The sequence below is a fragment of the Oncorhynchus keta genome, chromosome 1 (genome assembly GCF_023373465.1).
Source record: "Oncorhynchus keta strain PuntledgeMale-10-30-2019 chromosome 1, Oket_V2, whole genome shotgun sequence".
NCBI classification, from domain to species: domain Eukaryota; kingdom Metazoa; phylum Chordata; class Actinopteri; order Salmoniformes; family Salmonidae; genus Oncorhynchus; species Oncorhynchus keta.
This window is the reverse complement of record NC_068421.1, coordinates 4,446,347-4,462,963: the sequence shown is the minus strand read 5'-3', so window position 1 is coordinate 4,462,963 and position 16,617 is coordinate 4,446,347. Positions and strand designations below refer to the sequence as shown.

The 16,617-nt window shown below is 49.5% G+C and overlaps 1 protein-coding gene and 1 long non-coding RNA gene across 2 annotated transcripts in view; one reads left to right on the top strand and one right to left on the bottom strand.

Annotated features, from left to right (window-relative positions):
* The window catches only part of LOC118375885 (arf-GAP with Rho-GAP domain, ANK repeat and PH domain-containing protein 1-like), a 95,479-nt gene extending 81,065 nt beyond the window's left edge, over positions 1 to 14,414 (top strand). Inside the window, exons 29-31 of the mRNA XM_052462814.1 lie at positions 154 to 213; positions 11,725 to 11,788; positions 14,049 to 14,414. Coding sequence (XP_052318774.1) covers positions 154 to 213; positions 11,725 to 11,788; positions 14,049 to 14,303 — 379 coding nt within the window. The 3' untranslated portion in view covers positions 14,304 to 14,414. The remainder of the gene's footprint in view (positions 1 to 153; positions 214 to 11,724; positions 11,789 to 14,048) is intronic.
* LOC127907543 (uncharacterized) lies at positions 7,823 to 8,770 on the bottom strand. The gene is made up of 3 exons (XR_008064815.1): positions 8,602 to 8,770; positions 7,973 to 8,056; positions 7,823 to 7,888 (listed from the first exon to the last, which is right to left on the bottom strand). It is a non-coding gene; the product is annotated as an uncharacterized LOC127907543 (long non-coding RNA).
* Positions 14,415 to 16,617: the final 2,203 nt, after the last annotated feature.

Below are 16,617 nucleotides of genomic sequence, written 5' to 3'. Positions count from 1 at the left end.
ATCCAATACTAATAATAATATGCATATATTAGCAACTGAGACTGAGGAGCTGGCAGTTTACTCTGGGCACCTTGTCATCCAAGCTACTCAATACTGCCCCTGCAGCCATAAGAAGTTAATGTTTCCTATCTCTCTCTATCTATCTCTCTGTAGTTGGGGTCTGACTGTGATCAATGGAAGTGAAAAACAGGAGAAGCCAGAGAGGCAGCAATGGTAAGTCCCTGAATGTGTGTGTGTGTGTGTGTGTGTGTGTGTGTGTGTGTGTGTGTGTGTGTGTGTGTGTGTGTGTGTGTGTGTGTGTGTGTGTGTGTGTGTGTGTGTGTGTGTGTGTGTGTGTGTGTGTGTGTGTGTGTGTGCTATACAGCATGTCCTGTATTTCTCTAGAATTACTGAGCTACACCAGGGAACAGATGTCAGTAGTGGGGGTATGATGTCAGCAGTGGGGGTATGATGTCAGCAGTGGGGGTATGGTGTCAGCAGTGGGGGTATGATGTCAGTAGTGGGGGTATGGTGTCAGCAGTGGGGGTATGATGTCAGTAGTGGGGGTATGGTGTCAGCAGTGGGGGTATGATGTCAGCAGTGGGGGTATGATGTCAGCAGTGGGGGTATGATGTCAGCAGTGGGGGTATGATGTCAGCAGTGGGGGTATGATGTCAGCAGTGGGGGTATGATGTCAGCAGTGGGGGTATGATGTCAGCAGTGGGGGTATGATGTCAGTAGTGGGGGTATGGTGTCAGCAGTGGGGGTATGATGTCAGTAGTGGGGGTATGGTGTCAGCAGTGGGGGTATGATGTCAGCAGTGGGGGTATGATGTCAGCAGTGGGGGTATGGTGTCAGCAGTGGGGGTATGATGTCAGCAGTGGGGGTATGATGTCAGCAGTGGGGGTATGGTGTCAGCAGTGGGGGTATGATGTCAGTAGTGGGGGTATGGTGTCAGCAGTGGGGGTATGATGTCAGTAGTGGGGGTATGGTGTCAGCAGTGGGGGTATGATGTCAGCAGTGGGGGTATGATGTCAGTAGTGGGGTTATGGTGTCAGCAGTGGGGGTATGATGTCAGCAGTGGGGGTATGATGTCAGTAGTGGGGGTATGGTGTCAGCAGTGGGGGTATGATGCGAGATAGAAAGAGGATGAAGGCTACAATTTCAATTTCATCCCTCTGAATAGAGAGAACAAATATTACATTAAATATTATGACTGAACTCAAATGTGCTGGTTGATAAAATACCTGTATTAATGGTAAAGATGTTTGAAAAGGGAATGTTGTTCTTAAATTATATTGTAAATTGTAATGGTAGAGTTATATCCTTCATGGAGTTATCAGAATTGTACAGGAAGGTCTGCTCAATCCAAGAGTACAACCAATTGATTACAGCATTGCCCCAAAAATGGAGGAGGCAGGTGCCAGCTGGGGGAGGTAGGGAACTGGTCTGTCTGCCCAATATAAAGGATCAAAACTGGAGGAGGCAGGTGGCAGCTGGGGGAGGTAGTGAACTGGTCTGTCTGCCCAATATAGAGGATCAAAACTGGCAGAGGAATTAAAATAGCATAAATACCAGTTTCATTTGAGGACCAGGATGTTGTTGACAACTGTGCCATACAGATTGCAAAATAGTTGGGAAGAGATTTGTGATGTAATGCTTCCATGGTACAGGGTGTATGAGTTGATATATAAAACAACGCAAGATTCAAGACTTCATACTTTTCAGCTAAAATTATTATATTGAATACTTGCCACCAACAAAATGATGAATATTTGGGGCATAAAATCATCGAAGCTCTGCAGATTTTTGTTGAGAATACAGAATCAATAGACCATTTGTTTTGGTGTTGCCCTCAGGTAGCCTGGTTCTGGTCTCAGGTTCAGGAATGGCTGAAAATGCATAACACTGATCTAAAATTGACCCTAGAAATAGTACTGTTAGGAGATCTGGAGAGACCGGGTTAGTCAATTACTAATATACCAATACTCTTAGTAAAAGTATTGATCTTCAACACGCAATCTGTAGATTCTATTCGATTAGATTGAAATTGTACGTTAAATATCATAGGGAGTGGTCTGGGATGGCTGAGGGGGGTGGTCTCGGATGGTTGAGGGGGGTCTCGGATGGTTGAGGGGGTCTTGGATGGTTGAGGGTGGGAGTGGGGGGGGAGTGGTCTCGGATGGTTGAGGGGGTCTCGGATGGTTGAGGGGGGATGGTCTCGGATGGTTGAGGGGGGTCTCAGATGGTTGAGGGGGTGGTCTCGGATGGTTGGGGGTGGTCTCGGATGGTTGAGGGGGTGGTCTCAGATGGTTGAGGGGGGTGGTCTCGGATGGTTGAGGGGGAGTGGTCTCAGATGGTTGAGGGGGGTGGTCTCGGATGGTTGAGGGTGGGAGTGGGGGGAGTGGTCTCGGATGGTTGAGGGGTGGTCTCGGATGGTTGGGGGTGGTCTCGGATGGTCTCGGGGGTGGTCTCGGGTGGTTGAGGGGGGTGGTCTCGGATGGTTGAGGGGGAGTGGTCTCGGATGGTTGAGGGGGTGGTCTCGGATGGTTGAGGGGGGTGGTCTCGGATGGTTGAGGGGGGTGGTCTCGGATGGCTGAGGGGGGTGGTCTCGGATGGTTGAGGGGGAGTGGTCTCAGATGGTTGAGGGGGAGTGGTCTCGGATGGTTGAGGGGGAGTGGTCTCGGATGGTTGAGGGTGGGAGTGGTCTCAGATGGTTGAGGGGGGAGTGGTCTCGGATGGTTGAGGGTGGGAGTGGACTCGGATGGTTGAGGGTGGGAGTGGGGGGGGTGGTCTCGGATGGTTGGGGGTGGGAGTGGGGGGAGTGGTCTCGGATGGTTGAGGGTGGGAGTGGGGGGAGTGGTCTCGGATGGTTGAGGGGGGGGGTGGTCTCGGATGGTTGAGGGTGGGAGTGGGGGGGGAGTGGTCTCGGATGGTTGAGGGTGGGAGTGGGGGGAGTGGTCTCAGATGGTTGAGGGTGGGAGTGGTCTCAGATGGTTGAGGGGGTGAGTGGTCTCGGATGGTTGAGGGTGGGAGTGGTCTCGGATGGTTGAGGGGGGGAGTAGACTCGGATGGTTGAGGGTGGGAGTGGTCTCGGATGGTTGAGGGTGGGAGTAGACTCGGATGGTTGAGGGTGGGAGTGGGGGGAGTTGTCTCGGATGGTTGAGGGGGGAGTGGTCTCGGATGGTTGAGGGTGGGAGTGGGGGGAGTTGTCTCGGATGGTTGAGGGGGGAGTGGTCTCGGATGGTTGAGGGTGGGAGTGGGGGGAGTGGTCTCGGATGGTTGAGGGTGGGAGTGGTCTCGGATGGTTGGGGGAGTGGTCTCAGATGGTTGAGGGGGAGTGGTCTCGGATGGTTGAGGGTGGGAGTGGTCTCGGATGGTTGAGGGTGGGAGTGGGGGGAATGGTCTCAGATGGTTGAGGGTGGGAGTGGTCTCGGATGGTTGGGGGAGTGGTCTCAGATGGTTGAAGGTGGGAGTGGTCTCGGATGGTTGAGGGGGTAGTGGTCTCACATGGTTGAGGGGGAGTGGTCTCAGATGGTTGAGGGGGGAGTGGTCTCGGATGGTTGAGGGGGTAGTGGTCTCACATGGTTGAGGGGGAGTGGTCTCAGATGGTTGAGGGGGAGTGGTCTCGGATGGTTGAGGGTGGGAGTGGTCTCGGATGGTTGAGGGTGAGAGTGTCTCGGATGGTTGAGGGTGGGAGTGGGGGGGGAGTGGTCTCGGATGGTTGAGGGTGGGAGTGGGGGGAGTGGTCTCGGATGGTTGAGGGGGGTGGTCTCGGATGGTTGAGGGGTGAGTGGTCTCGGATGGTTGAGGGTGGGAGTGGTCTCAGATGGTTGAGGGTGGGAGTAGACTCGGATGGTTGAGGGTGGGAGTGGGGGGAGTTGTCTCGGATGGTTGAGGGTGGGAGTGGGGGGTGGTCTCGGATGGTTGAGGGTGGGAGTGGGGGGAGTGTTCTCGGATGGTTGAGGGTGGGAGTGGGGGGAGTGGTCTCAGATGGTTGAGGGTGGGAGTGGTCTCAGATGGTTGAGGGGTGAGTGGTCTCGGATGGTTGAGGGTGGGAGTGGTCTCAGATGGTTGAGGGTGGGAGTAGACTCGGATGGTTGAGGGTGGGAGTGGGGGGAGTTGTCTCGGATGGTTGAGGGTGGGAGTGGGGAGTGGTCTCGGATGGTTGAGGGTGGGAGTGGTCTCGGATGGTTGGGGGAGTGGTCTCAGATGGTTGAGGGGGAGTGGTCTCGGATGGTTGAGGGTGGGAGTGGTCTCAGATGGTTGAGGGTGGGAGCGGGGGGGAGTGGTCTCGGATGGTTGAGGGTGGGAGTGGTCTCGGATGGTTGGGGGAGTGGTCTCAGATGGTTGAGGGGGAGTGGTCTCGGATGGTTGGGGGAGTGGTCTCAGATGGTTGAGGGTGGGAGTGGTCTCGGATGGTTGAGGGTGGGACCGGGGGAGTGGTCTCGGATGGTTGAGGGTGGGAGTGGTCTCGGATGGTTGGGGGAGTGGTCTCAGATGGTTGAGGGGGAGTGGTCTCGGATGGTTGAGGGTGGGAGTGGTCTCGGATGGTTGAGGGTGGGAGTGGCGGGGAGTGGTCTCGGATGTGTGAGGGTGGGAGTGGGGGGAGTGGTCTCGGATGTGTGAGGGTGGGAGTGGGGGGGAGTTGTCTCCGATGGTTGAGGGTGGGAGTGGGGGGAGGGGTCTCGGATGGTTGAGGGACAGCTATTGGGGAACTGTGGGGGGTTCGGGTTCATGTTTCTTGGCCTGGTGGGAGATCTGTCAACGTGCCCTTGAGCAGGATGCTGGATGCTTCTGTGTGTCTCTCTGAATGGGAGTCTGTTGGATGACTGATGTGGTGTAGTTGTTGAGCGACTTGACTGCAACTATATTGTATGTTTCAGATAAATAAATAAAAAAGAGGTTTGAGTTGAAGATAAATACTTTTACTAAGAGATCATGAGTAGAAAGGTCACCCCCCCCCCACACACACACACACACACACACACGCACACACACACCTGTGTGCTGCTAGGTCAAGCCATTAGCAACAACAGGCAGAAAAGTTGCGCAGTTGAGAGAGACAAAGAGAAAGAGAGGGAGAGAAAGAGAGGGAGAGAAAGAGAGGGAGAGAAAGAGAGGGAGAGAAAGAGAGGGAGAGAAAGAGAAGGAGAGAAAGAGAGGGAGAGTGTGGGGGAGAGAAAGTGTTGACGCCCAGGGCTCTATTGCCAGGGCTCTATTGCCAGGGCTCTATTGCCAGGGCTCTATTGCCAGGGCTCTATTGCCAGGGTTCTATTGCCAGGGTTCTATCGCCAGGGTTCTATCGCCAGGCACTGTGTGTGTGTGTGTCTTAGTGTGCTTGTGCGGGTGTGTGAGAGAGGGGAAGTTGGGAGTAGAGCATGTGAGCAGAGTTGTAAATCTCACTCATCGCTCATGGAGGGTTGTGCATCTCTCCATCAAGTCCTTTCCTAACCGCTCATCATTTCAGATAGGCTACATGTCATATTAAACAGCATATAAACTCTCTAAATAGGTCAGGAGCCAGACAGGGAGACTAAGAAGGAACAGAAATGAATTATTTAGGTTATATTATTTCAATTATTTCAAGGCTAGAGCCTACAGAGAAATACATTGTGAAGCATTAGCGAGTGTGACACACTAGGCTGGTAGGGACATAAAGCCCTCAGCATTTAAATAACATTACCTTGTATGAAATCATGATAGTCTATATACAGGCTGTGACTTACATGAAATGAAATGAAAGATGACTTATTAATGCCTTTGAATTCATTTTTAGAAACAAGTGTTTGGCCACTCTATGGCTTCAGACTCATGCGTTGGTGCCTGGAGAGCCGGCCTGCAGCGGATAACACCCTCTCTCCTCTTACAGAGCTACTGGGGATGCTGAACAACCTTTTGACCCCTCTTACAGAGCTACTGGGGATGCTGAACAACCGTTTGACCCCTCTTACAGAGCTACTGGGGATGCTAAACAACCTTTTGACCCCTCTTACAGAGCTACTGGGGATGCTGAACAACCTTTTGACCCCTCTTACAGAGCTACTGGGGATGCTAAACAACCGTTTGACCCCTCTTACAGAGCTACTGGGGATGCTAAACAACCTTTTGACCCCTCTTACAGAGCTACTGGGGATGCTGAACAACCTGTTGACCCCTCTTACAGAGCTACTGGGGATGCTGAACAACCGTTTGACCCTCTTACAGAGCTACTGGGGATTCTGAACAACCTTTTGACCCCTCTTACAGAGCTACTGGGGATGCTAAACAACCTGTTGACCCCTCTTACAGAGCTACTGGGGATGCTGAACAACCTGTTGACCGCTCTTACAGAGCTACTGGGGATGCTGAACAACCGTTTGACCCCTCTTACAGAGCTACTGGGGATGCTAAACAACCTTTTGACCCCTCTTACAGAGCTACTGGGGATGCTAAACAATCTTTTGACCCCTCTTACAGAGCTACTGGGGATGCTGAACAACCTTTTGACCCTCTTACAGAGCTACTGGGGATGCTGAACAACCTATTGACCCCTCTTACAGAGCTAATGGGGATGCTGAACAACCTTTTGACCCCTCTTACAGAGCTACTGGGGATGCGAAACAACCTTTTGACCCCTCTTACAGACCTACTGGGGATGCGAAACAACCTTTTGACCCCTCTTACAGAGCTACTGGGGATGCTAAACAACCTTTTGACCCCTCTTACAGAGCTACTGGGGATGCGAAACAACCTTTTGACCCCTCTTACAGAGCTACTGGGGATGCTGAACAACCTTTTGACCCCTCTTACAGAGCTACTGGGGATACTGAACAACCTTTTGACCCCTCTTACAGAGCTACTGGGGATGCTGAACAACCTTTTGACCCCTCTTACAGAGCTACTGGGGATACTGAACAACCTTTTGACCCCTCTTACAGAGCTACTGGGGATGCTGAACAACCTTTTGACCCCTCTTACAGAGCTACTGGGGATGCTAAACAACCTTTTGACCCCTCTTACAGAGCTACTGGGGATGCTAAACAATCTTTTGACCCCTCTTACAGAGCTACTGGGGATGCTGAACAACCTTTTGACCCCTCTTACAGAGCTACTGGGGATGCTGAACAACCTATTGACCCCTCTTACAGAGCTAATGGGGATGCTGAACAACCTTTTGACCCCTCTTACAGAGCTACTGGGGATGCGAAACAACCTTTTGACCCCTCTTACAGACCTACTGGGGATGCGAAACAACCTTTTGACCCCTCTTACAGAGCTACTGGGGATGCTAAACAACCTTTTGACCCCTCTTACAGAGCTACTGGGGATGCGAAACAACCTTTTGACCCCTCTTACAGAGCTACTGGGGATGCTGAACAACCTTTTGACCCCTCTTACAGAGCTACTGGGGATGCTGAACAACCTTTTGACCCCTCTTACAGAGCTACTGGGGATGCTGAACAACCTTTTGACCCCTCTTACAGAGCTACTGGGGATACTGAACAACCTTTTGACCCCTCTTACAGAGCTACTGGGGATGCTGAACAACCTTTTGACCCCTCTTACAGAGCTACTGGGGATACTGAACAACCTTTTGACCCCTCTTACAGAGCTACTGGGGATGCTGAACAACCTTTTGACCCCTCTTACAGAGCTACTGGGGATGCTAAACAACCTTTTGACCCCTCTTACAGAGCTACTGGGGATGCTAAACAACCTTTTGACCCCTCTTACAGAGCTACTGGGGATGCTGAACAACCTTTTGACCCCTCTTACAGAGCTACTGGGGATGCTAAACAACCTTTTGACCCCTCTTACAGAGCTACTGGGGATGCTGAACAACCTTTTGACCCCTCTTACAGAGCTACTGGGGATACTGAACAACCTTTTGACCCCTCTTACAGAGCTACTGGGGATGCTGAACAACCTTTTGACCCCTCTTACAGAGCTACTGGGGATGCTAAACAACCTTTTGACCCCTCTTACAGAGCTACTGGGGATGCTGAACAACCTTTTGACCCCTCTTACAGAGCTACTGGGGATGCTGAACAACCTTTTGACCCCTCTTACAGAGCTACTGGGGATGCTAAACAACCTTTTGACCCCTCTTACAGAGCTACTGGGGATGCTAAACAACCTTTTGACCCCTCTTACAGAGCTACTGGGGATGCTGAACAACCTTTTGACCCCTCTTACAGAGCTACTGGGGATGCTAAACAACCTTTTGACCCCTCTTACAGAGCTACTGGGGATGCTGAACAACCTTTTGACCCCTCTTACAGAGCTACTGGGGATACTGAACAACCTTTTGACCCCTCTTACAGAGCTACTGGGGATGCTGAACAACCTTTTGACCCCTCTTACAGAGCTACTGGGGATGCTAAACAACCTTTGACCCCTCTTACAGAGCTACTGGGGATGCTGAACAACCTTTTGACCCCTCTTACAGAGCTACTGGGGATGCTGAACAACCTGTTGACCCCTCTTACAGAGCTACTGGGGATGCTGAACAACCTTTTGACCCCTCTTACAGAGCTACTGGGGATGCTGAACAACCTGTTGACCCCTCTTACAGAGCTACTGGGGATGCGAAACAACCTTTTGACCCCTCTTACAGAGCTACTGGGGATGCTAAACAACCTTTTGACCCCTCTTACAGAGCTACTGGGGATGCTGAACAACCTTTTGACCCCTCTTACAGAGCTACTGGGGATGCTGAACAACCTGTTGACCCCTCTTACAGAGCTACTGGGGATGCTGAACAACCTTTTGACCCCTCTTACAGAGCTACTGGGGATGCTGAACAACCTGTTGACCCCTCTTACAGAGCTACTGGGGATGCTGCTGCTCCAGTTTCAACTGGCCTGGGCCCTAGGACCATGTCCCAGGACTACCTGACATGAGGACTCCTTGCTGTCCCCAGTCCACCTGGCCATGCTCCTGCTCCAGTTTCAACTGTTCTGCCTTACTATTATTCAACCATGCTGGGTCATTTATGAACATTTGAACATCTTGGCCACGTTCTGTTATAATCTCCACCCGGCACAGCCAAAAGAGGACTGGCCACCCCACATATGCTCTCTCTAATTCTCTCTTTCTTTCTCTCTCTCTCGGAGGACCTGAGCCCTAGGACAGTGCCCCAGGACTACCTGACATGATGGCTCCTTGCTGTCCCCATTCCACCTGACTGCTGCTGCTCCAGTTTCAACTGTTCTGCCTTATTATTATTCGACCATGCTGGTCATTTATGAACATTTGAACATCTTGGTCATGTTCTGTTATAATCTCTACCCGGCACAGCCAGAAGAGGACTGGCCACCCCACATAGCCCGGTTCCTCTCTAGGTTTCTTCCTAGGTTTTGGCCTTTCTAGGGAGTTTTTCCTAGCCACCGTGCTTTTACACCTGCATTGTTTGCTGTTTGGGGTTTTAGGCTGGGTTTCTGTACAGCACTTTGAGATATCAGCTGATGTACGAAGGGCTATATAAATAAATTTGATTTGATTTGATTTGATGCGAAACAACCTTTTGACCCCTCTTACAGAGCTACTGGGGATGCTGAACAACCTGTTGACCCCTCTTACAGAGCTACTGGGGATGCTGAACAACCTGTTGACCCCTCTTACAGAGCTACTGGGGATGTGAAACAACCTTTTGACCCCTCTTACAGAGCTACTGGGGATGCTGAACAACCTGTTGACCCCTCTTACAGAGCTACTGGGGATGCTGAACAACCTTTTGACCCCTCTTACAGAGCTACTGGGGATACTGAACAACCTTTTGACCCCTCTTACAGAGCTACTGGGGATGCTGAACAACCTTTTGACCCTCTTACAGAGCTACTGGGGATGCTGAACAACCTTTGACCCCTCTTACAGAGCTACTGGGGATGCTGAACAACCTTTTGACCCCTCTTACAGAGCTACTGGGGATGCTGAACAACCTTTTGACCCCTCTTACAGAGCTACTGGGGATGCTGAACAACCTGTTGACCCCTCTTACAGAGCTACTGGGGATGCTAAACAACCTGTTGACCCCTCTTACAGAGCTACTGGGGATGCTGAACAACCTGTTGACCCCTCTTACAGAGCTACTGGGGATGCTGAACAACCTGTTGACCCCTCTTACAGAGCTACTGGGGATGCTGAACAACCTTTTGACCCCTCTTACAGAGCTACTGGGGATGCTGAACAACCTTTTGACCCCTCTTACCAGGCTGGGCAGATGCAGAGTTGTTGTTTTATTTTTCAAATCAAATCAAATGTATTTATTTAGCTCTTCGTACATCAGCTGATATCTCAAAGTGCTGTACAGAAACCCAGCCTAAAACCCCACAAAGCAAGCAATGCAGGTGTAGAAGCACGGTGGCTAGGAAAAACTCCCTAGAAAGGCCAAAACCCAGGAAGAAACCTAGAGAGGAACCAGGCTCTGAGGGGTGGCCAGTCCTTTTCTGGCTGTGCCGGGTGGAGATTATAACAGAACATGGCCAAGATGTTCAAACGCTCATAGATGACCAGCAGGGTCAAATAATAATAATCACAGTGGTTGTAGAGGGTGCAACAAGTCAGCAACTCAGGAGTAAATGTCAGTTGTCTTTTCATAGCCGATCATTCAGAGTTAAAGACAGCAAGTGTGGTAGAGAAAGAGAGTTGAAAACAGCAGGTCCGGGGGACAAGGTGTCACGTCTGGTGAACAGGTCAGGGTTCCATAGCCGCAGGCAGAACAGTTGAAACTAGAGCAGCAGCACGGCCAGGTGGACTGGGGACAGCAAGGAGTCATCAGGCCAGGTAGTCCTGAGGCATGGTCCTAGGGCTCAGGTTTTCCGTGAGAGAGAAAGAAAGAGAGAAAGAGAGAATTAAAGAGAGCATACTTAAATTCACACAGGACACCGGATAAGACAGGAGAAGTACTCCAGATATAACAAACTGACCCTAGCCCCCCGACACATAAACTACTGCAGCATAAATACTGGAGGCTGAGACAGGAGGGGTCAGGAGAAACTGTGGCCCCGTCCGACGATACCCCCGGACAGGGCCAAACAGGAAGGATATAACCCCACCCACTTTGCCAAAGCACAGCCCCCCACACCACTAGAGGGATATCTTCAACCACCAACTCACCAATTTTCCATAAGTAGCTTCATTTTGTGCTCTTTTTGTGCCTTATCATTTTTACATACAGAGAGTACTGAATTTGAATTACTTCTGAACAGCGGGTGGGGGCTTCAAAGGCCTCTGCATTTGGGATGGGGGGCTGTGAAACTCTCCTGCCATTGTTATGCTCAAGGGCTTTGACACCTCTCACTTCACACCTCCATGCTAATTGAAGTTGTATCCATTCTGTCTATCAAGCTCGGTAGCATTAATTTAGCATTCAGTTCTTATAAAGTAAAATATTTCATTGTAATATATCTTTCTTCTTGGCTTTTGAAAATAAAAAATTGCTTCAGACTAAACATGACTCAGTCAGTTCCAGGTTGGATGGTGTTTTGACAGATCATTTGCTGTATAGCTTTGGAATAAGAATCTTTGGTAGTACGAATCCTTCCGGGTCATTCCATCCAAAATCAGGTTGTAGGTTTGAAGTTTTGATTTGGAGTGAAGGTTGTGTTGTAGAGGGTAGTATTCTGTATGTCCTTCCTGAAAACACGCTGAGAAATGCAGGAGCTCATCTGTTCTCTCCCTCTTCTTTCTTTCTTTCTTTCTTTCTTTCTTTCTTTCTTTCACTCCTCTCTCTTTCTCCTGTCTCACTCTCTCCCTCTGTAGGTATCTGTGTTGTGACACTCAGACAGAGATGAGGGAGTGGTTCTCCACCTTCCTCACTATCCAGGTGAGAGGACACATACTGTCACACTGGTTATTATGATTCACTGTTCTGTCTGTCACACTGTTCTGTCTGTCACACTGTTCTGTCTGTCACACTGTTCTGTCTGTCACACTGGTTATTATGATTCACTGTGCTGTCTGTCACACTGTTCTGTCTGTCACACTGGTTATTATGATTCACTGTTTTGTCTGCCACACTGGTTATTATGGTCCACTGTTCTGTCTGTCACACTGTTCTGTCTGTCACACTGTTTTGTCTGCCACACTGGTTATTATGGTCCACTGTTCTGTCTGTCACACTGTTCTGTCTGTCACACTGGTTATTATGATTCACTGTTCTGTCTGTCACACTTTTCTGTCTGCCACACTGGTTATTATGGTCCACTGTTCTGTCTGTCACACTGTTCTGTCTGTCACACTGTTCTGTCTGTCACACTGTTCTGTCTGCCACACTGTTCTGTCTGTCACACTGTTCTGTCTGTCACACTGTTCTGTCTGCCACACTGTTCTGTCTGTCACACTGTTCTGTCTGTCACACTGTTCTGTCTGTCACACTGTTCTGTCTGCCACACTGGTTATTATGGTCCACTGTTCTGTCTGTCACACTGTTCTGTCTGCCACACTGTTCTGTCTGCCACACTGTTCTGTCTGTCACACTGTTCTGTCTGCCACACTGTTCTGTCTGCCACACTGTTCTGTCTGTCACACTGTTCTGTCTGCCACACTGGTTATTATGGTCCACTGTTCTGTCTGTCACACTGTTCTGTCTGTCACACTGTTCTGTCTGTCACACTGTTCTGTCTGCCACACTGTTCTGTCTGTCACACTGTTCTGTCTGTCACACTGTTCTGTCTGTCACACTGTTCTGTCTGTCACACTGTTCTGTCTGTCACACTGTTCTGTCTGCCACACTGTTCTGTCTGCCACACTGTTCTGTCTGTCACACTGGTTATTATGATTCTTTCTGAATTAAGGTCAGAGTATAATTTGCTCTCTCTCTCTTTCTCTTTGTCTCTTGCTGTTCTTTCTCTCTCTCACTTCTCTTTCTCTTTGTCTCTTGCTGTTCTTTCTCTCTCTCACTTCTCTTTCTCTTTGTCTCTCGCTGTTCTTTCTCTCTCTCACTTCTCTTTCTCTTGTCTCTCGCTGTTCTTTCTCTCTCTCACTTCTCTTTCTCTTTGTCTCTCGCTGTTCTTTCTCTCTCTCACTTCTCTTTCTCTTGTCTCTCGCTGTTCTTTCTCTCTCTCACTTCTCTTTCTCTTTGTCTCTCGCTGTTCTTTCTCTCTCTCACTTCTCTTTCTCTTTGTCTCTCGCTGTTCTTTCTCTCTCTCACTTCTCTTTCTCTTGTCTCTCGCTGTTCTTTCTCTCTCTCACTTCTCTTTCTCTTTGTCTCTTGCTGTTCTTTGTCTCTCTCTCACTTCTCTTTCTCTTGTCTCTCACTGTTCTCTCTCTCTCTCACTTCTCTTTCTCTTGTCTCTCGCTGTTCTTTCTCTCTCTCACTTCTCTTTCTCTTGTCTCTCGCTGTTCTTTCTCTCTCTCACTTCTCTTTCTCTTGTCTCTCGCTGTTCTTTCTCTCTCTCACTTCTCTTTCTCTTGTCTCTTGCTGTTCTTTGTCTCTCTCTCACTTCTCTCTCTCTTGTCTTTTGCTGTTCATTGTCTCTCTCACTTCTCTTTCTCTTTGTCTCTCGCTGTTCTTTCTCTCTCACTTCTCTTTCTCTTTGTCTCTCGCTGTTCTTTCTCTCTCACTTCTCTTTCTCTTTGTCTCTCGCTGTTCTTTCTCTCTCACTTCTCTTTCTCTTTGTCTCTCGCTGTTCTTTCTCTCTCTCACTTCTTTCTCTTTGTCTCTTGCTGTTCTTTCTCTCTCACTTCTCTTTCTCTTTGTCTCTCGCTGTTCTTTCTCTCTCTCACTTCTCTTTCTCTTTGTCTCTCGCTGTTCTTTCTCTCTCACTTCTCTTTCTCTTTGTCTCTCGCTGTTCTTTCTCTCTCTCACTTCTCTTTCTCTTTGTCTCTCGCTGTTCTTTCTCTCTCTCACTTCTCTTTCTCTTTGTCTCTCGCTGTTCTTTCTCTCTCACTTCTCTTTCTCTTTGTCTCTCGCTGTTCTTTCTCTCTCTCACTTCTCTTTCTCTTTGTCTCTCGCTGTTCTTTCTCTCTCTCACTTCTCTTTCTCTTTGTCTCTCGCTGTTCTTTCTCTCTCTCACTTCTCTTTCTCTTGTCTCTCACTGTTCTCTCTCTCTCTCACTTCTCTTTCTCTCTCTCTCCCCTCTCAGTATGATGGTAACGTGTGGCCAGCGGATGCAGTACAAACACGTGTGACCCGTGCGTTGCCAGCGGATACGCGTCATGGTAATGTGGCGTTGATTCCGTTGCGCGGCAGCGAGAATGAGATGCGGAACAGCGTTGCAGCTTTCACCGCCGACCCGCTTGGTGTGAGTCAATCCTCCAATCACAGGGGCCAATCCACAGTCGTGGGCCTATCAGAGACCTCCATGCTGCTGACACAGCCATTCCAAGCCCTGTCCTGAGTCCCATGATGCAGTGCGTGTGTGGTCAGGAGGGGGGCGGAGTCGACCATGTGGTCAGGATGGATAACCTCTGGACTCTGATTAACCCTGATTACGCTCGTCGCAATCCCCCCACACACACACACAGGAGTTTACAATTGTGCATGGGGCTTTTTTTCCTTATCAGCTGGATGGTGTGTGTGTGTGTGTGTGTGTGTGTGTGTGTGTGTGTGTGTGTGTGTGTGTGTGTGTGTGTGTGTGTGTGTGTGTGTGTGTGTGTGTGTGTGTGTGTGTGTGTGTGTGTGTGTGTTGGGTATTGTGATCATATATTGTTGTGTTGTCTCTTCGTGCCGTAAGCTTGTCTGTGTCCTGGTTGAATGTAAGCACAGGATGTTGAATCCATACAGAACACTGACTGTGTTAGACATGACTGTTAGCACTCACCATTACACATGACAGAGTTCATGTCAGCCAGTCTGAATGAATTAATCCCTCCCTCCCTCTCTCTCTCGCTCTCTCTCTCTCTCTCTCTCTCTCGCTCTCTCTCTCTCACTCTCTCTCTCTCTCTCTACCCCCTCTCTCTCTCCACCCCCTCGCTCTCTACTCCCCCTCTTTCTCTCCCTCCCTCCTTTTCCTCCCTCAATCCCTCTCTCTCTCTCTCAATCCCTCTCTCTATCCCTCTCTCTCTCTCCCTCTCTCTCCCTCTCTCAGCTCTTTAGAGATGTCTGATAATGGGGCCAGACAAGGTGAGACATTATCTAAAGTTCCTACGTGTGTAAGAGTGTGTGTGCAGTTATCTAATTGTCTGTGTATGTTCCATAGGGGATAGACCACCAGCCGTAGAACCCACAAAGTCTTCAGAACATTCCAGTAACGACCCCCCCCCCCCGCCACACACACACCTGTGCCTATGAGCTGGACCTCTAAGCAGGGGCAGCAGATGTGTCATGAGGAGAGAGAGACTGTTACCACAGTGCCTTTTAGGACTGCAGTGCACCCTGGGATACATGGATGTCCTGTAAGAAGCTCCTGGTATGGACTGAGAGGCTGAGAACAAAGACTGACTGAGTACAGATTGTTACTGGAACAGACTGACTGAGTATAGACTGACTGAGTATAGACTGACTGAGTATAGACTGACTGAGTATAGACTGACTGAGTACAGACTGACTGAGTACAGATTGTTACTGGAACAGACTGACATGGAACAGACTGACATGGAACAGACTGACATGGAACAGACTGACATGGAACAGACTGACTGAGTACAGACTGACTGAGTACAGACTGACTGAGTACAGACTGACTGAGTACAGACTGATTGAGTACAGCCAGATTGAGTACAGACTGTCACTGGAACAGACTGACTGAGTACAGACTGTCACTGGAACAGACTGTAACTGAACAGACTGTCACTGGAACAGACTGACTGAGTACAGACTGACTGAGTACAGACTGACACTGGAACAGACTGACTGAGTACAGACTGACTGAGTACAGACTGATTGAGTACAGACTGACACTGGAACAGACTGACTGGGTACAGACTGACACTGGAACAGACTGACTGAGTACAGACTGTTACTGGAACAGACTGACTGAGTACAGACTGATTGAGTACAGACTGACACTGGAACAGACTGACTGAGTACAGACTGACACTGGAACAGACTGACTGAGTACAGACTGTTACTGGAACAGACTGACTGAGTACAGATTGTTACTGGAACAGACTGACTGAGTACAGACTGACTGAGTACAGACTGACTGAGTACAGACTGACTGAGTACAGACTGATTGAGTACAGACAGATTGAGTACAGACTGTCACTGGAACAGACTGACTGAGTACAGACTGACTGAGTACAGAATGACATGGAACAGACTGACATGGAACAGGCTGATTGAGTACAGACTGACTGAGTACAGACAGATTGAGTACAGACTGTCACTGGAGCAGACTGACTGAGTACAGACTGTCACTGGAACAGACTGTAACTGAACAGACTGTCACTGGAACAGACTGACTGAGTACAGACTGACTGAGTACAGACTGACACTCGAACAGACTGACTGAGTACAGACTGACTGAGTACAGACTGACTGAGTACAGACTGATTGATTACAGACTGATTGAGTACAGACTGACTGAGTACAGACTGACTGAGTACAGACTGAGTACAGACTGTTACTGGAACAGACTGACTGATTATAGACTGTTACTGGAACAAACTGACTGAGTACAGACTGACTAAGTACAGACTGACTAAGTACAGACTGACTGAGTACAGACTGACTGAGTACAGACTCAGTACAGACTGTTACTGGAACAGACT